Consider the following 20,219-nt stretch of genomic DNA (forward strand, 5'->3'; position numbering starts at 1 on the left):
GCCAGAACAAAAGTGATGGAATGCAGATTAAGGCAATATTCACATACCATGTTTTCTTCACATAGTCCACTGAATTGTTGGAACTTCTGGGACATTAAGAGCTGAGCACTTCCAATTGCACTTCGGATTTTCCCCAAAACTAAAGAAAAGCAATAGGAGGAGGATGTGATAGGCATTGAACTTCAAACAAACTGTACACTACATAGTCATATTTTAATTCAATAGCTAAGTCAGTGTTGGATGAAAATAAGCCTTCTGTGGCACAGAAATAAGAAAACATGTACTCAGCTAAGTGATTAAATACTTTGGATGTTAAAAAGCACTTTAGCAACATTAGAGAAACTGTCATAATACTCATTTTCAGATAACCTGAAATCAATTGCATTCTCTTTTAAAGAAACAGCTGCATTACCTTGCTTATGTTAAGTTCCGTAGAGTTAAAACGAGTTACGATTCCAAATTTGTATAAGCAAATTTTCAGGCCAACACTGTGTGGTAGGTGCTGGTTGAGGTGAGCAGCAGAATTCTGCCCTGATCTCAGATGCAATGTAAAAATTGGTTTAATGAAAAGTAAGGAAAAGTGAGTACATTAGATGACTCACTGATGCTTGGTGACAGAATTACAAATAACTGACGCACTATTTCATCAATGACTGAACTACTGAGAGGTCAGAGGCTGGGAATTCTGCGGCATTTAACTCACTTCCTGACTCCCCAAAGCCTGTCCATCGTCTGCAAGGCAGCAGTGTATGTCATCTACAAGGTGCACTGCAGCAACTCACCAAGCCTTCTTTGACAGGACCTTCCAAACTCACAACCTCTACCATCTAGAAGGACAAGGGCAGCAGATGGATGGGAACACCACCACCTACACTTATCCACTTTGGTAGAAGGAACAGATGGGCAGAGTATTCCCTAAATGATAAGAGATTAGAAAGTGTAGATGTACAAAGAAACCTGGGTGTCCTTGTCCATAAATCACTGAAGCCTAACATGCATGTGCAGCAAGCAATTGGGAAGGCAAATGGAATGCTAGCCTTTATCGCAAAAGGATTTGAGTATAGGAGTAGTGAAGTCTTGCTTCAATTGTATAGAAGCTTGGTTAGACCACACCTGGAGTAGTGTGTGCAGTTTTGGTCCCCTTACCACAGAAAGGATATATTGCCATAGAGGGAGTGCAACGCAGGTTCACCAGACTTGTTCCGGGGACGGCGAAACTGTCTTATGAAGAGAGATTGGGCAAACTGGGCCTGTATGCTCTAGAATTTCGAAGAATGAAAGGTGATCTCATTGAAACCTACAAAATACTTAAAGGAATAGACAGGGTAGATGCAGGTAAGATGTTTTCCCTGGTTGGGCAGTCTAGAACCAGGGGACACAATTTCAAAATAAGGGGAAGCCACTTAGGACTGAGATGAGGAGAAATTTCTTTACTCATAAGGTTATGAAGCTTTGGAATTCTCTACCTCAGAGTGCCATGGAAGCTCAGTCATTGAGTATGTTTAAGGTAGAGACTGATAGGTTCTGATTAACAATAACGTAAAGGGTTATGGGGATAGTGTGGGTAAAAGGCATTGAAGTATTCGATCAGCCATGATCACATTGAATGGCAGAACAGGCTCGACAGGCTGAATGGCCTTCTCCTGTTCCTATGTTCCTACAAGTTCCCCTCGAAACCACATAACAATCTGACTTGAAGCTATAATCGTTGTTCCTTCACTGTTGCTGGGTGAAAAACTTGGAATTCCTTCCTAACAGCACTGTATGTACCTACACCAGGTAGATTTCAGTGGTTCAAGAAGGCATCTCACCACCACCTTCTTGAGGGCAATTAACGATGGGCAATAAATGCTGGCCTAGCCAGCGATGCTCACATCCAATGAAAGAATGGAAATAAACTAAAAGCCATAGTATCCTGGCTGGTAAGATTACTGATTTCCCACAACTAATTCATATCCCTTTCATTGGTTTCCAGGCCTTCACACCTAGAACAAGAGTTGCTGAGCATGTATAATGATGATGCCCAGAAGACCTCATGCCTTCTGAGAGTACACCATGACAGAACATACAGCCATATACAATGCAAATACTTGCACCTTGGTGAATTCATTTAAGTCAGTTAGTTGTGTTTTTGCTTAGTGATTCACAATTCACAAGAGAGCACAAATCGACTATGTTTGCAGGGACAGCTGTGACGATTCCCTGTACACAGATGCTTAATCCCGGGGACCAATATTGAGAAGTAGAATGAAAGATGTACAGCACCTATTTTGTGAGGTACTGAAAAATATGTCATACACACTCTCCACAATAGTGGACAGGATGGAAGAATCCTATTCCAACAATAGTGGCCCAGATAATTGCAAGTATGCCTGCCATGGGCAGAGTGGTGTCTCTGTGCAGCCCCAAGTATGACTGTCAAATGAGTCAATGTAGGCAGTGCCATAGCCATGCAGGAGGTGCCACCTTAAACAAGACAATAGATTCCTTATATATGAGCTTACAATACGTCACAGAACTTCAGCAAATTGCTCTCAGGAGTGTTGGCCCGGGAGAGGGATGATGGAGAAAGAAAACATCGAAGTGGGAGCTCAATTCAAAGTGCTCCCATTTCTCCTGTGCTGTCCTCAGCCTGTTCCAGCATGCTGACTCATCTTGTGATGGCCAAGTCTGCACTGCAGAGGTGCAGCAGTCTTTAATGGCACTCACAGGGGCTCCAAACTCATAGGCCAAAAGCCCAAACACCCATTTCTACCTCTGCTGAAACCAGATGAGAAACATCACATAGAAGTGGTAGTAAGTTAAAGTAATATTAATTTACCAAAGGTATGCAGATGGGCATTTGACAAATTATTATGCTGTTAAGTTTCCCTTTGTCATAATGGCACATGAAATTTGTTGATTAGCATCACTGCTATGACTTGCCCATTAATTACGTCCAACTTTCCCTTCCACTTGTTTTGTGATGAATGACAATACGTGTTGGTACACATTGGGTAGATATGCTGTGGGTGTTTGAGTGCTTAAAGTGTTGTTTTGTGCAAAAGAAAGGGGAGCACGTTATAGGATTTCATCTTTTATTTTTTCCTGTGTGAGTCACCACTAGCTGAACATTTGAGCTAATAGGGAACCCCTGCAGCAATGCACATGGTTGGTCTGGCAATGGGTCTCCATTTTATTGGTACTCTTTGCCCTCCTACTGCTTTTCTTCTATGCTGTCCTCATCTGCCATTGCTTGATGAGTGTCTCAGTCATCCTCCACCTCTAATCCTCTCAGTTGCACAATGTTCTGCTGGAAAGAGGGCATCTCTATGATTCTGATGTGGTTAGCACATTTTGCGTACTCAACACTCCTGTTGTTTCCCTCTCTGCTTTTTTCCACTCTACCGTTTTTTTATACTTTTGGGCATGTAAGAGAGAGGTAATACCTCTCACAAATGGGCTTGCCATACTCTTTGGAGTGGCTCTTGGTCCTCACCTTCACCTAACGCTCACCTGTGGCCACTGTCCTTGGCAAACCATTTTGAAGGCTGTGCCAAACCAGGTTAGGGCAGCCATCGATCTCCTACCATCAGTGATTTAGGGATTTGTCTACCTGAGCATGTGAGGACTGATTCTGGCGGACTGGGCAAATGAGACCAATCTAAGATCTTGAAGATGGGTCAGCATTGTGTTTGGTACACGCAGACCTCAACAAGACACAGAAGACATCCTGGTCACTCGCTGCATCTGGATCTATCACCAGCCATCCAGACTCGTTTAGCCACTGGACCAAGATAGATCAGGATGAGAGAGTGAGGCTGACAATGCGCAACTCTCCCTCAAGTGGCAAGTAACATTCGCACCACACAAGTGCCAGGCACTGACCATCTCCAACAACAGAGAATCTAACCATCACCCCTTGACGTTCAATGTTATTACCATCACTGAATCCCCCATTATCAAAAGACCATAAGATGTAGGAGCAGAAGTAGGCCATTCGGCACATCGAGTCTGCTCTGCCATTCAATGAGTTCATGGCTGATCTGATAATCCTTAACTCCACTTTCCTGCCTTTTCCCCATAACCCTTGATTCTCTTACTGATTAAAAATTTGCCTATCTCAGCCTTGAATATACTTAACGACCCAGCCTCTACAACCCTCTGTGGTAAAGAATTCCACAGATTTACAGCCCTCTGAGAGAAGAAATTTCTCCGCATCTCTGTCTTAAATGGTCAGCCCCTTACTCTGAGATTATGCCCTCTGGTCCTGGACTCTCCCACAGAGGGAAGCAACCTCTCAGCACCTACCCTGTCAAGCCCCCTACGAATCTTATATGTTTCAATCAGGTTGTCTCTCGTTCTTCTAAACTCCAGTGAGTACAGGCCTAACCTATTCAACTTCTCCTCATAAGAAAATCCCTCCATACCCAGGATCAACCTAGTGAACCTTCTCTGGACTGCCTCCAATGCCAGTATATCTTTCCTAAGATAAGGGGACCAAAACTGTTCACAGTATTCTAGGTGTGGTCTAACTTGTGCCTTGTATAATTTTAGCAAGAGTTCCCTATTTTGATACTCCATTCTCTTTGAAATAAAGGCCAACATTCCATTTGCCTTCCCTATTACCTGCGAACCTGCATTCTAGCTTTTTGTGATTCATGCACAATAGTTCCCAAATCCCTCTGTGCTGCAGCCTTCTGCAGTCTTTCTCCATTTAAATAATATTCAGCTCCTCTATTCTTCCTGCCAAAGTGCATAACCTCACATTTTCCCACATGGTATTCCGTCTGCCAAGTTTTTGCCCACTCATTTAACCTGTCTATATCCCTCTGTAGACTCTTTGTGTCATCCTCACCGCTTGCCTTCCCACCTAATTTGGTGTCATCCACAAACTTGGCGGTAGTACATTCACTTCCCTCATCCAAGTAATTAATATATATTGTAAATAATTGTGGCCCCAGCACTGATCCCTGTGCACTCCACTAGTTACTGGCTGCCATCCTGAAAATGCCCCCCCTTATCCAAACTCTCTGTCTTCTATTAGTTAGCCAATCCTCTATATACTATCCTCAACACCACAGGCTCTTATCTTATTAAGTAGCGTTATGCATGGAACCTTATCAAAATCCTTTTGGAAATGCAAATATATTACATCTACTTGTTCCCCTTTATCTATCCTGCTTGTTACCTCCTCAAAGAATTCTAATAAATTTGTCAGGCATGGTTTCCCCTTCATGAAGCCATGCTGACTCTGCTTGATTATATTATGCATTTCTAAATGCTCTGCTATTACACCCTTTATAATAGACTCTAGTATTTTCCCAATGATGGATGTTAAGCTGACTAAGTGTTTTTTTGTCTCCCTCCCCTTTTGAATAAGTTTGCTACATTGGCTGTTCTCCAATCCTCTGGGACTTTCCAGAATTTAAGGATTCTTGGGAGATTACTACTAGTGCATCCACTATCTCTGTAGCTACTTCCTTTAATATCCTAGGATGCAACCCATCAAATCCAGGGGGTTTATTGGCCTTTAGCCCCATTAGTTTCTCTAGTACTTTTTCTCTAGTGATAGTTATTGTATTTATTTCCTCTTCGCCCTTTTGCCCCTTAATTCTTTAGTATCTTTGGAATGCTATTAGTGTCATCTACCGTGAAGACTGATACAAAGTATTTATTCAACTCCTCTGCCATTTCCTGGTTCCCCATTATTATTTCCCCAGTCTCATTCTCTAAGGGACCTATGTTCACTTTGGTCTCTCTCTTCCTTTTCATATATTTAAAGAAGCTCTTACTGTCCATTTTCATATTACTTGCTAGTTTACACTCAAAGTTTATATTCTCCCTCTTTATTTTTTTGGTCATCTTTCATTGGTTTTTAAAACTTTCCTCTGGTTTACCACTAATCTTTGCCACATTGTATGCTTTTTCTTTCAATTTAATACTATCCTTAACTTCCTTGGTTAACCATGGTTGGTTTATCCCCTTCCTTCTTCCTCACTGGGATATACCTTTGTTGTGAGTCATGAACTATTTTCTTAAACATCTTTCATTGTTCATCAACTATCTTTTCCACTAATCTCCTTTCCCAGTCCACTCCAGCCAGCTCTGCCCTCATTCCTTTGTAATTACCCTTATTTAAGTTTAGCACAGTTGTTTCTGACCCAAGTTTCTCACTGTCAAACGGAATGCCAAATTCTACCATGTTATGGTCACTGTTTCCTAGGGGATCTTTTACTCTGAGATCATTTATTAAACTTGACTCATTATACATTACCAGATCCAGAATAGCCTGAACCCTGGTTGGATCCACAACATATTGTTCTAGGAAACTGTCCCAAATACACTCAATGAATTCTTGCTTGTGTCTACCTCTGCCAATTTGATTTTCCCAATCTACATGAAGATTTAAGTCAACTGTGATTAATGTACTGCCTTTTTTACAAGTCCTTAATATCTCCTGATTTATTCTCTGTCTTACATTAAAGCTACTGTTAGGGGGCCTATAGACTAGACCCACCAGTGTCTTCTTCCCCTTGTTATTTCTTACCTCCACCCATATGGATTTTACATCTTCTGATCCAAGATCATTCCTTGCCATTGTACTTATTCCATTGCGTACTACCCCACCACCCTTTTCTTCCTACCTGTCCTTTTGAAAAGTCGCATACCCCTGAATATTTAGTTCCCAGCTTTAATCTCCTTTTAACCATGTCCCCGTAATGGCTATAAGTTCATACCCATTAACCTCTGTTTGTGCCATTAATTCATTTATTTTGTGCTGAATAATATGTATATTTAAGTGGAGAGCCATTAATTTTGCCTTTTTACCTTTTTTACCCCCTTTGACCCTATTTGCTGCTTTTTTTCATGTTTATACACTCTGTTCCTTCCTGTCACACTCTGGGTATCATTACCTAAATAGCTGCCCTGCAATGCTGCCATGTCCTTTTGCTTTTTAAGCCTAGATATCCCCTTTCCAGAACCCTGCTGCCCCACTCTATTTAGTTTAAAGCCCTCTTTACAGCCCCAGTTATTCGCTTCACCAGGACACTGGTCCCAGCACGGTTCAAGTGAAGCCCGTCCCACCGGAACAGCTCCTTCTACCCCAGTACTAGTGCCAGAGCCCCATGAACTGAAACCTATTCCTCCCACACCAATCTCTGAGCCACACATTTAACACCTTGACTTTATTTACCCTATGCCAGTTTTCCCGTGGCTCAGGTAGTAATCCTATGATTATTATCTTGGAGGTTCTGCTTTCTAATTTAGCTCCTAACTGTTCAAATTCTTTCAGCAGAACCTCCTTTCTAGTCCTATCAATGTTGTTGGTACCAATGTGGACAACAACAACTGGATCCCTCCTATCCCACTCACAGTTCCTCTGCAGCCCTGTGGAAATGTCCTTAACCCTGGCACTGGGCAGGAAACACAGCCTTCGGGACTCACACTCATGGCTGCAGAGAACAGTATCTATCACCCTAATTACACTGTTCCCTACCACTACTACAACTATCAACATCCTGGGGGTTACCATTGACTAGAAACTGAACTAGCCATGTAAATACTGCGGCTACAATAACAGGTCAGAGGCTAGGAATCCTGCAATGTGTAACTCACCTCCAGACTCACCAAAGCCAGTCCACCATCTACAAGGCACAAGTCGGGAATGTGATGGAATACTCCCCTACTTGCCTGGATGAGAGCAGCTCCCACAACACTCAAGAAGCTTGACACCGTCCAGGACAAAGCAGCCCGCTTGATTGTTTGTGGATGTGGTGCCATTCACTCCCTCCACCACCGACGTACAGTAGCAGCCGTGTGTACCATTTACAAGATGCACTATAGGAATTCACCAAGGCTTCTTAGACAGCACCTTCCAAACTGACGACTACTGCCATCTAGAAGGATAAGGGCAGCAGAGAGAAGGGAAGACCACCACCTGGAAGTTCCGCTCCAAGCCACTCACCATCCTGTCTTGGAAATATATTGCTGTTCCCTTACTGTCGCTGGGTCAAAATCCTGGAACTCCCTCCCTAACAGCATTGTTGGTGTACCTACACCAAATGGACTGCAGTGATTCAAGAAGGCAGCTCACCACCACCTCCTCAAGGACAACTAGGGATGGGCAATAAATGCTAGCCCAGCCAGCAAAACCCACAACCCATGAATGAATTTTTAAAAATCTCTTTTGTAGAGCCTATTACCAATTAAGTTCCCCCAAAGAAAGGGGCACGACTGATAAGACCATAAGACATAGGAGGAGAAGTAGGCCATTTGGCCCATCGAGTCTGCTCCACCATTCAATGAGATCATGGTTGATCTGATAATCCCTAACTCCACTTTCCTGCCTTTTCCCCATAACTCTTGATTCCCTTACTGATTAAAAATCTGTCTATCTCAGCCTTGAATATACTTAACGACCCAGCTTCCACAGCCCTCTGCAGTAAAGAATTCACACAGATTGACTACCCTCAGAGGAGACATTCCTCCTCATCTCTGTTTTAAATGGGCGCCCCTTACTCTGAGATTATGCCCTCTGGTCCTAGACTCTCCCACAAGGGGAAACAACCTCTCAACATCTACCCTGTCAAGCCCCCTACGAATCTTATATGTTTCAATAAGCCTCTCATTCTTCTAACCTCCAATGAATACAGGCCCAACCTACTCAAACTCTCCTCATTAGAAAATCTCTCCATACCCAGGATCAATCTAGTGAACCTTCACTGGATTGCCTTCAATGCCAGTATATCTTCCTTTACATAAGGTGACCAAAATTGTTCAGAGTATTCTAGGTGTGAGCTAACAAGTGCCTTGTATAGTTTTAGCAAGACTTCCTTATTTTATATTCCATTCCCTTTGAAATAAAGGCCAACATTCCATTTGCCTTCCCTATTACCTGTTGAAATTGTATGTTAGTTTTTTGGGATTCATGCACAAGGATACCAAATCCCTCTCTGCTGCAGCCTTCTGCAGTCTTTCTCCATTTAAATAATATTCAGCTCCTCTATTCTTCCTGCCAAAGTGCATAACCTCACATTTTCCCACATTATATTCCAACTGCCAAGTTTTTGCCCACTCCCTTAACCTGTCTATATCCCTCTGTAGACTCTTTATGTCATCCTCACCTAGTGGCACTCCACTAGTTACAGGTTGCCATCCCAAAAATGGCCCTCTTATCCCAACCCTCTGTCTCTTAGTTAGCCAATACTCTATCCATACGAATATACTATCCCCAACCCCATGGGCTCTTATCTTATTAAGTAACCTTATGTGCGGTATCTTATCTAACGCCTTTTGGAAATCCAAATATATTACATCTACTGGGTCCCCTTTATCTATCCTGCTTGTTATCTCCTCAAAGAATTCTAATAAATTTGTTAGGCATGATTTCCCCTTCATGAAGCCATGCTGACTCTGAATATATTATGTATTTCTAAATGCTCTGCTATTACATCCTTTATAATAGACTCTAACATTTTCCCAACATTTTCAATTGTAGCAAAGATAAACAAAACAAAAACAAATTACAACTTTGAAAGAAACTTAAAACATAAATTAAAATGACATTCCTGGGGCTGATGATGCACTCTAGCATCCCCACCCCACACCAAACCCTGGTGGCCCACCAGTTGCGGAAGGCCTCAAGTGCACTGGTGGACAAAGCATGCTCCCTCACTGGGGGGACTGGGCACGGATGTGGGCACGGAAGGGAGGCAGGCAGTCAGGCCTTGTAACCCCCCTCAAATGTCTACTGCATGAACCTTTTAATGGCCACCTTGGTGAACACCAAGAGCAGTCCAACAAGGGGATCTTCTGATCTGCCTGCACTTCTCCACACCGACGAGGAATGGGGCAACGCAAAGATCAGGAATGTGGGGCTCAAGTGCAACTAGAAATTGAGGAGCAGTCACTTCAGATAGTGGAAGAGGGGCTGCAACCCATCACATATTCTACATAGACATGAAACATGGTGTCCACCAGGCTGCAAAAAATACAGACGGCCTGGGAATCTGTGAATCAATTTAAAATTCTATTGCATGGGACTGCCTCATGTAAGACCCTCATGTCAATCCCCAATGAACAATGGGACGACTCCCGCATAGAGAGCCTCCCACTGTTCCCTTTTCTAGGAACACAAGTGAATCCCCAGTTAATGCCTACCACCGGCATAACAATTAAATACAATTAACACTCACCACAATTCTCAATGAAATGTTTGCCGAAGAGAACTGAGAAAGCAGCTATATGCAATGAGCCTTTATTTATATTGGGCAATGAGAAATTTAAAAATTGCCATGAAGTGATGCTTAATTTCACCTTCATTTGAGTGGCAAATTTCACCAGGAAACCCATGCTGGAGGTGTTGAATTCAAATCCCTGTTAAAATCTCTTCAAATTCACCATACTAGTTCGTTATAATGATCAATCTGCCTCCAGCAAACAGATCACTCACACACAGCCAATCTTGCCATCATTAAAACTAGAAGTGTTGGCATCTGGTTTGGGAATTTTACAACTGTTATCTTTCCACCTAGTTCCACTTGGTGTTTAAAATATTCCCCTTTCAAAATGTCAAAACAGTTTCTCTCACAAAAACTGATCTTAAATTGGGCTGGGTAATAGGTAAGTGGGGCTCGAGGCGGGTAGCAAACTATTATCTGCATACCTCTGTCCAGCTTCCTGCCTGAAACTGACCGCAGGATCAACTCAGAGTGGCAGGAGGCAATTGTCAGGGACTGCAACAATGGACGGCGAGTCTTGGTTATGTTGAATAGGGGAGGGGGCAGGTAGGTGGAATTGCCTGGTCCTCCTCCTCGCCCCAAAAGAAAAATGAAAAAGAATTAAGATACTTATCTTTTGGGCTTATTGTGTCCTCACTTACTTTTCCTGTAGGTGGTCTTGGTGGGAAAGCCTCAACCATGTCCCCACTCTGCCCCTCAGTTAAAACAGAAGTCAGGCCCTGATGACTGAAGCTCAATCAGCACATTTAAAGAAAGACCCTTTCTAAATTATGGTGGATGTCCAGCTCACCTGCTCAGAAAGGCAAGTTAATATTGGAACCAGGGTCAGTATGGGTTGTTGGTGGCTGAATCCAATGGGCAATTCAAGCAGGCAGAGTTAACATCACCCCTTCTGTGTCTGGATATTGTATGTAAGGATTAGATTGCATATTAGAGTGTTAATTTAGGCCAACTTCAGAGCCCAATTGTTTCTGGCCTATAGTACTGTGTGGCATACAGTATCAATAAAAACTTCAATTTGTAATATTTTTCTTGTGGGAAATTCTACCATTATCATTTTGTCTACTAGCTTGGCCAGATGCGCAGTTACTTTTTTCCCCCTTCAGAACAGCACCAGGGATATAATAATCGTTTTCTTATTTTGTATTAACTACATGTAAAGGTCATCTTATGGTTACAGATTTTTAAAAATTCCCTGTTGATTATTAAATGATGGCATCTACTCAAGCAATGGTTAAATTGCCTCACCATTGAATGTCATTGTCAGGCACAGGAAATGCAGTGTTCTGTGTGCCATTACATGTCTATTCATCTTTATTCTGCAAAATATTGAGTGACAGAAAATAGATTTGCTCATTAGGATACAAAGGACAAATTGTAGCTCCCCCAGTGGTTCAGTGCGTTTACTCAGTGAGCTGCAGAGCCACACAGAATCCCTGGTCTTATCTGAGGTTACTGAACTAAGGTACCTTCCCGGGATCCAGTCTGAGCCTAGGGCTGTCCTTGAGGTTAGGGATCTGTTGGCTTTGTCAACCTCCACAACAGAAGGTTTGCTGTCCAGGCTCTCACATTCGGGCCTGTCTAGAAGCTTGTCAATAACTACCCCATTTATGGCTGATGGGTGGTTAAGCACACCCCTAAAGTGCTCAGCACCCTTTGATAACTGTTCTGTCCATCAGGAGAGATTCCCCGTCAGTACTGAGAACAGGTGAGTAACCATGAGGGAGGACTATACAGTCTTCAGGGCTTTATATAAATTCTGCTTGTCACGTTGATCAGCAGAAACTTGAAGCACTCTGGCTTGTTTGGCCCGCCGTGCATCTTATGCAGTTTCTGTTGCCGGTTCCTTTTGTTCTCCTGGAGATATTTCTTAGCAGCGGATGTATCTTTGCTTCCCAGCCATGCTGCACTTTTCTCCTGTAACAGTTCCTTAATTTAATCATCATTTTCATTGAACCAATCTCAGTGGTTTCTGTGTTCTCAGGACATCATTGGCAGCTTCCAGAATTAATGATTCGAAGGCTCACTGTGCCACTTCAACGTTGTCACTTGGGTTCCTTAAGTCTGAACCTGAATTGTTCACAGCACTCTGGGTGCCAGTTTCTGTACCTCTTGCTTTTTGAAGGTCTTGCATATGTTGGTCTTCTTTTCAGTGAGATAGTAAATTTTATCTTGGAGCATAGCATCCTGTGATCTGTAGAACACTCCACTCCTCTCATAACCCTGATGATGATAACATCTTTTATGTTGCGTTGCCCGGCAATGACAAAGTCAATTTGATGCCAGTGCTTAGATCTTGGGTGCATCCAAGTGTTTTTGTACTTTGCCTTCTGTCTAAAGATGGTGTTGGTGATTGACAGAAAACAGTGGGTGCAAAGACTCAGGAGGAGTATGCCATTGCTGCATTTCTCCACACCTTCCCCAGGACACCAATCCGAAATCCGATAGTCAGCTCCTACCTTTGCATTGACAAAGAGTTTATCCTCTTGTTGGGTATTTGCAATAGCTCAGTCTAGATTCTCATGGAATGTGTCTTTGATATCCTCAGGATTAGTCATTGTTGGAGCGTAAGCACTGATGATTGTTGCATACTTGTTCACACAAGGTAGACGTAGAGTCATGAAGCGATCTTTTATGCCCTTAGGGAAAGTATCCAAATTTTTTGCGATGTCAGACTTGAAAGCAAAGCTGACGCCTGTCTCTTGCTCCTGAATTTTTGGCTTGTCTATCCAGAAGAACGTGTAACCTATTGATTGCTCTGTTAGCTGGCCTTCCTCTGCTAGGCAGGTGTCACTAAAAGCAGCAATGTCAATATTATATCATGATAGCTCCCTGCCAACCAGAACAGTGCTGGGCCAGGAGCTGTTGTTTTTATCAAGTAGAGTTCATACATTCCAAGAAGCTAAGTAGAGTTCATGTTTCTTCTTTTTTGTCCTGCCTGCAATATACTGCAGTGTGCGTGTGTGAATACTAAAGGAGTGCATTTTGGAATATAATGGGATGTGTGTGAAGGAGTTGATAAGGTGTGCACACAAGAAACACCTGCACGTGAGTTGATTACATGGAGGTGGATTGCACTTGGTCAGCCCCACCCACTCAGTCTTGCACATCTGTTCCCGGTGGTTGTGGTGTGCTTGACTGCAGTGGATGATCTGCAACTCCTTCTGCGCCTGTGCCAATCAGCTTTACAAGGGTATGTGTCAGAGGTAGAACCTATGGCAGGAATCAGCCACATCCTACTTCATAGCTGGATGGATAGCTGCATCTGGCCCTAGACATTCACCCAGCTTCTTGTGCATGGCAGCTGCCACAGTCTGGTAACTGTGTTGCTTTGCAGGCCAAACCAGGTGAGAGTAGTATGCAGGCTGATGTCCACATATGAGGGAGAACACCTATCTCCAGCCACCTTTTTTCAAAAAATGCTGCCTCGACGGATGTAGCAGAGGAAATGATCTTCCCTTACTGGCACTGAACGCATCACAGCACAGCTGTGTGGACAACTGGAAAGCTCATCTAATGTCAAATACCCTTGAGTATGCAGTTCCCAGCCTTGGTCACCTGGAACCATGTCTCTGTAATAGCTATCATGTCATTCCATAACCATTTATTTCAATTTGTACTATCAATTCATCCATCTTGTTACAAATACTGTGTCCATTCAGATAAAGAACTTTTAATTCTGTCTTTTTACCATTTTTCCCCACTTTGACCTTATTTGCTGGCAGTCTTTTATATTTGTAGCATCTGTCCCTTCCTATCACATTCTGGTTATCATTCGAAATATTGCTATCCTGCAATATTGCCTTGTCCTTTCTCATTAACTTTCAAAATCTCGCTCCACATGAACCCTCCCCACTGTTATTTAGTTTAAAGCCCTTTCTGCAGCCCTAGTTACATTATTTGCCAGCTGGTCCCTTCTTTCCTCAGTACTGGTTTTAATGCCCCATGAATCAAAACCCACTTCTCCCACACCAATCTTTGAGCTATGCATTCAACTCTCTGATCTTATTTACCCTATGCCAATTTGCTCGTGGCTTCGATAGTAATTCAAAACCTAATTCAGAACCTCTGTGGTTCTGCTTTTTAATTTAGTCCCTGGCTGCTCATACTCCGCCTCAGCAGAACCTCCACCTCAGTCCTACCTATGTCATTGGTAACTACGTGGACCATGACCACTGGATCTTTCCCCTCCCATTCCAAGTTCCTTGGTCTTGAAGAGATGCCCTTAACTCTGGCACTGGGCAGGCAATACAGCTTTTGGCTGCAGAGAACAGTATCTATCCCCCTAACTATATAGTCCCCTACAGAAACGACATTCCTTTTAATTTCTCTACTTGAATGGCTCACTGTATGCTGTGGTCAGTTTGCTCTATCCTCCCTGCAGCCCCCAAATACCTCAAACCTGTTGGACAAGTGCAAGGGCTGTAGCTCCTCTAGTGCCACCTCCTGGAACCCCATATCTGCCTCACTCGTAGTCACATCCTCCTGCCCCTAACCACAGACCACCATGAACCACCTAGCCGAAGGATTGTGACTGCCTCTTGGAACAAAGGCCGGGATTTTCCACTGCTGGGATCTACTGATCCCACCAAAAGTCAATGAACCTTTGGCTGGCTTGCTGCACTTCCTGCGATAGGTCCCGCTACGGTGGGGCCGGAAAATCCTGGCCAAAGTGTCTAGGCAACTTTCCCCCTCCCTGAAGCCTCACAGTGCCTAAAGCTCATACTCCAGTTCATCAACTCTGAGCTGAAGTTCCTTGAGTTACAAACACTGCAGGTATGGTTGTTGTGGATCACACTGGTGTTCATCAGCTTCCGCATGCTACAGATGCACCAGTTCACCTACCCTGCCATCTCTATTGTATTTTATTCAACTATTTAGGGTTTCAAGTTTAGAAATATCACTATCATTTGTGGTTCCTGAAGTAGTGTAACCACTTAAGCTATAAATTTAATACAGTATTTATATCTCCCTGGTATTAGTTTAAACTACTGCCCCAGCTTAGAGAAAAAAAGCCTTAAAAATCACCAAACAGCTCATTTATTAACACCTCGTCTCTCAGTTAATTAGCAGTAAAACCCCGAGTAGATTTTACACTGGAGTTCTCCTAATCTTCCATTGTAATGCCATTAGAAACCTCGTAGAAATAGCAGAGACAACTTTTTCCACTGTTTCTCTAGTGCCTCCACCGCACTTAGGGTGGGAAATGGGGAGAACCTCCACAGAAATTCTACTCCTTGATCTTTTTATAACTACACCCAGCTTCTGACAGCAGTGGATATAGAGAGGATCTTTTTACCAGTAGTTTGTAACGCTTGCTTTCAGTTCTGGTTTACTGCTGACCACCCTCTGGCACCTGCTTTAGTAGTCCAATCTTTCTTCCTCTCTCACTTTCACGGTCTGAAATGATCTGTTATATTTTAAATTGTCAACAATGGATATTAATGGCAATGTTTCTTCAGGTTATTCCATTTTCAGGTTGAATGATCCAGAGGGGAATGCTGTTGACACTATCCGAGCAAGGTCTTCTTCGTTTAATTAATATATTATGCTGCATGGAATTTAGAAACAACATCTGACTGATCTCTTCCATACTTCAATGATTACAATTACAATTTGTTGTAATATTCTTTATGCTTCATCCGTATCTACAAAAAAATTGTATAAGTGGGATAAAGTTTACGGGCAGGATTTTCGGATCGTTGGGTGGGCGCAGTGGGCGGGCCCGGGAGCTGCCGGAAATCGGCCCGCCGCCCACGATTGGCCCCCGGCCACGATTTCACACTGGCTGGCCAATTAATAGCTAGCCAGCGTGAAAGGCCCAGTGCTGCCAGGGTGGAGGCAGGAGGAGGGTGAGTGCTGAAGTCAGCGCGGGTGTGGGGAGTGCGCAATGAAAGCTCCCTGAAGGCAGAGAGCTGCCTCAGCAAGCTAAAGATTTCAAAACAATTAAATGAAGATTTATAAATGCACAAAAAAATGTCCACACCTCAGACTCACCTAAACATTTGCATTATAAAAATTCTGCCCAAATATTTTTAATTTTTAAAAATTTAAATTACGGAAACCTCATCCCGCCCTGGGATGAGGTTTCCTGAAAAATGCAAAGGCCGCCTGGCCGATTCGCCCACCCACCAACCATAAGGTTGGACAGGCAGCAAAAAATCGTTGTTAATTAATACTTTAATCGCCCTAACAGGCCTCTTAAATGTCAGCGGGCACGCTGCCGACTCTTGCGCGCCGACGTATGCAATGATGTTGGAAGGCTCACCCGATGCCATCGTGTGCTATTTTACACTCGATCGGGTCGGGCATATGCCTATCTGCGGGACATAAAATTCTGCTCTATATTAATGCACGATGTGCTTAACTCAAAAGAGGTCACTTCTCCCACTCAAGAAGACAGTCATCAGTTGGTCAGTAGACAATTGACAAGCATAGCATAGTCCTTGCCAGGTAGACATCAGGTATCAGGGACTCCTCACAAAGCATAGTGAGTCACACAGTTCATAAAATGGATAACCTATGTTACAGCAGTAGAGGAAGGAGTTTCATTAACATGAAATTGCTCAATTTGTTGTGAACAATGGGTATAGGTGAAGAACAAGCTGATTTTTGTGTGTTGAGGTAAGGGATACTTTCAGCCATGGTCAAATACACAGATATCTGAATGTCCACTTTAACACTTAAATTGGAAATCAGCAAAAATATTTGTTGGTGCATACCGTTATCAATTTCGATATGAAAACGGTTTGCATGACATCAGTAATCTCTAATAAATCTTTTCCAATAGTTTTCTGCCAGTCGGTAATATGAGGGAAGACTATCTTAGTCAGAATTATGTACCAGTTAGCACAGTATGTATAGTTAATAAATACATAGTTATATATGTGTTCAGTGATCAGTACAGATGAACAGGTGCACCTTGAGAGAGCAAATTTACATTCTGGATTGCACTGAGCCATACTGAAGAAGTTCAATCACATATTTTTTGTTAATTAGGCTGACTTCTGCAGGGGGAAGGCTGAGGTCAGCAATCATTTAGGAGTTTTGCTGATGAGTGCAATCCACTGATTTCCCCCCAACATCCACCATGCCTGAAAAGTGCATGGGTGAAGGTCAGAAAGGTTAGGCAGGCATCAATGATCACATTCTCTACCTAGACCCAGAGCTAAAGAATGATTATGGGGATCCCCTTTCTAATCCACCAACAAACATGGCAAGGATTCTTTTTGCTTTATTCATTCATGGGATAAGGCCTTCGCTGGCTGGGCCAGCATTTATTGCTCATCTCTAGTTGCCCTCGAGAAGGTGGTGGTGAACTGCCTTCTTGAACCGCTGCAGTCCATATGGTATAAGTACACCCACAGTGCTGTTAGGAAGGGAGTTCCAGGATTTTGACCCAGCGACAATGAAGGAACGGCATCAGGATGGTGTGTGACTGGGAGGGGAACTTCCTGGTAGTGGTGTTCCCATTTATCTGCTGCCCATGTCCTTTTAGATGGCAGTGCATCAGTGATGGAGGGAGTGAATGTTTGTGGATGTGGTGCCAATCAAGCAGGCTGCTTTGTCCTGGACGCTGTCAAGCTTCTCGAGTGTTGTGAGAGCTGCACTCATCCAGGCAAGTGGGGAGCATTCCATAACACTCCTGACTTGTGCCTTGTAGATGGTGGACAGGCTTTGGGGAGTCAGCAGTTGGGCTACTTGTCACAGAATTCCTAGCCTCTGGCCTGCTCTTGTAGTCGCAGTATTTATATGGCTAATCCAGTTCAGTTTCTGGTCAATGGTAACCCCCGGATGTTGATAGTGGGGGACTGGTGATGGTAATGCTAATGAACTTCAAGGGGCGATGGTTGGATTCTCTCTTGTTGGAGATGGTCATTGCCTGACACTTGTGTGGCATAAATGTTACTTGCCACTTGCTGCATTTGGACGTGGACTGCTTCTGTGTCTGAGGAGATGTGAATGGTGCTGTACATTGTGCAATCATCAGCGAACATCCCCACTTCTGACCTTATGATGGAAAAAGTGTCATTGATGAAGCAGCTGAAGATGGTTGGGCCAATGACACAACCTTGAGGAACTCCTGCAGTCATGTCCTCTAGCTGAGATGACTGACCTCGAACAACCACAAACATCTTCCTTTGTGTTAGGAATGACTCCAACCAGTGGTGAGTATTCCCCCTGATTCCCATTGACTCCAGCTTTGCTTGGGCTCCTTGATGCCACATTCTGTCAAATGCGGCCTTGATGTCAACGGCAGTCACTTTCATCTCAGGAGTTCAGCTCTTTTGTCTGTGTTGGAACCAAGGTTGTAATGAGATCAGGAGCTGAGTGGCCCTGGTGGAACCTAAACTGGGCATCTGTAAGCAGGTTATTGCTAAGCAAGTGCCGCTTGATTAAACTGTCGAAGACTCCTTCCATTGCTTTACTGGTGATTGAGAGTAGACTGAAAGGGCGGTAATTGGCTGGAACAAAAATAAAAATAAAAATACCTGGAAAAACTCAGCAAGTCTGGCAGCATCTGCGGAGAGGAACACAGTTAACGTTTCGAGTCCGTATGACTCTTCAACAGAACTAAGTAAAAATAGAAGAGAGGTGAAATATATAAGCTGGTTTAAGGTGGCGGGGGGGGTGACAAGTAGAGCTGGATAGAGGGCCAGTGATAGGTGGAGGTAGCCAAAAGATGTCATAGACAAAAGGACAAAGAGGTGTTGAAGGTGGTGATATTATCTAAGGAATGTGTTAATTAAGGGTAAATTGGCCGGGTTGGATGTGTCCTACTTTTATTGGGGCTGTCATTCCTATTTTTAAAAAATAGAAAAGGCAGATATGCCTGCTTTTTGTTGAAATTAATAAACTGCCAACTAATTTAAGGGGCATGCGTTTTTGAAATGGGAAATTCCCAAGAATTCAATACTATTTAACTAAAAGATAAGGGCAGCCAATCACAATGCACCTGGGATACTGAAACTTTAATTTCCCTCACAGAGCGACCAAGCCACTTAACTCGTATAAATGACATAAACTTTGTCAATCCCACCACAGAGTATACAATTTCTATGAAAAATAGCTCAACTAAAGCTTTCCACTAGGATTTGCTTATGCTCAGGCTGATAGCAACAGTCTTGATTTTCCTGCTCATTAAAAGGTTTGAAGTGTGGTAAGCCACCGTTACATCATGATAAAAACTGAAAATGAAGGAAATATAGCAATAGGTCAACATCAGTAAAGAAAGAAGGGGAGTTACAATGTTTCCAATGAAAGGTTATAGACTCAAAACAGAATAACCTGTCTTTCCTCTTTACTGACGCTGACTGATCACAGAATCACACAGTGCAGAAGAGGCCCTTCAGCCCATCGAGTCTGCACCGACACATGAAAAACACCTGACCTACCTACCTAATCCCATTTACCAGCTCTTGGCCCATAGCCTTGAATGTTATGACTTGCCAAGTGCTCATCCAGGTACTCTTTAAAGGATGTGAGGCAACCCGCCTCCACCACCCTCCCAGGCAGTGCATTCCAGACCATCACCACCCTCTGGGTAAAAAAGTTTTTCCTCAAATCCCCCCTAAACCTCCTGCCCCTCACCTTTAACTTATGTCCCCTCGTGACTGACCCTTCAACTAAGGGGAATAGCTGCTCACTATCCACCCTGTCCATGTCCCTCATAATCTTGTACACCTCGATCAGGTCGCCCTTCAGTCTTCTCTGCTCCAACGAAAACAACCCAAATCTATCCAACCTCTCTTCATAACTTAAATGTTTCATCCCAGGCAACATCCTGATGAATCTCCTCTGCACCCCCTCCAGTGCAATCAAATCCTTCCGATAATATGGCCGCCAGAACTGCACACAGTACTCCAGCTGTGGCCTCACCAAGGTTCTTTACAACTCCAACATGACCTCCCTACTTTTGTAATCAATGCCTCAATTGATAAAGGCCAGTGTTCCATATGCTGTTTTCACCACGCCACTAACATGCCCCTCTGCCTT

At 43.4% G+C, this 20,219-nt stretch overlaps 1 protein-coding gene across 2 annotated transcripts in view; it reads right to left on the reverse strand.

The window, feature by feature from the left end:
* The window catches only part of dlgap1a (discs, large (Drosophila) homolog-associated protein 1a), an 889,543-nt gene that overhangs the window by 13,804 nt on the left and 855,520 nt on the right, over positions 1–20,219 (reverse strand). For both annotated transcript variants that reach the window (XM_078540647.1, XM_078540646.1), the window contains one exon: positions 48–139. In XM_078540647.1, coding sequence (XP_078396773.1) covers positions 48–139 — 92 coding nt within the window. The remainder of the gene's footprint in view (positions 1–47; positions 140–20,219) is intronic.

The sequence above is a fragment of the Cetorhinus maximus genome, chromosome 4 (genome assembly GCF_964194155.1).
Source record: "Cetorhinus maximus chromosome 4, sCetMax3.hap1.1, whole genome shotgun sequence".
Classification (NCBI taxonomy): domain Eukaryota; kingdom Metazoa; phylum Chordata; class Chondrichthyes; order Lamniformes; family Cetorhinidae; genus Cetorhinus; species Cetorhinus maximus.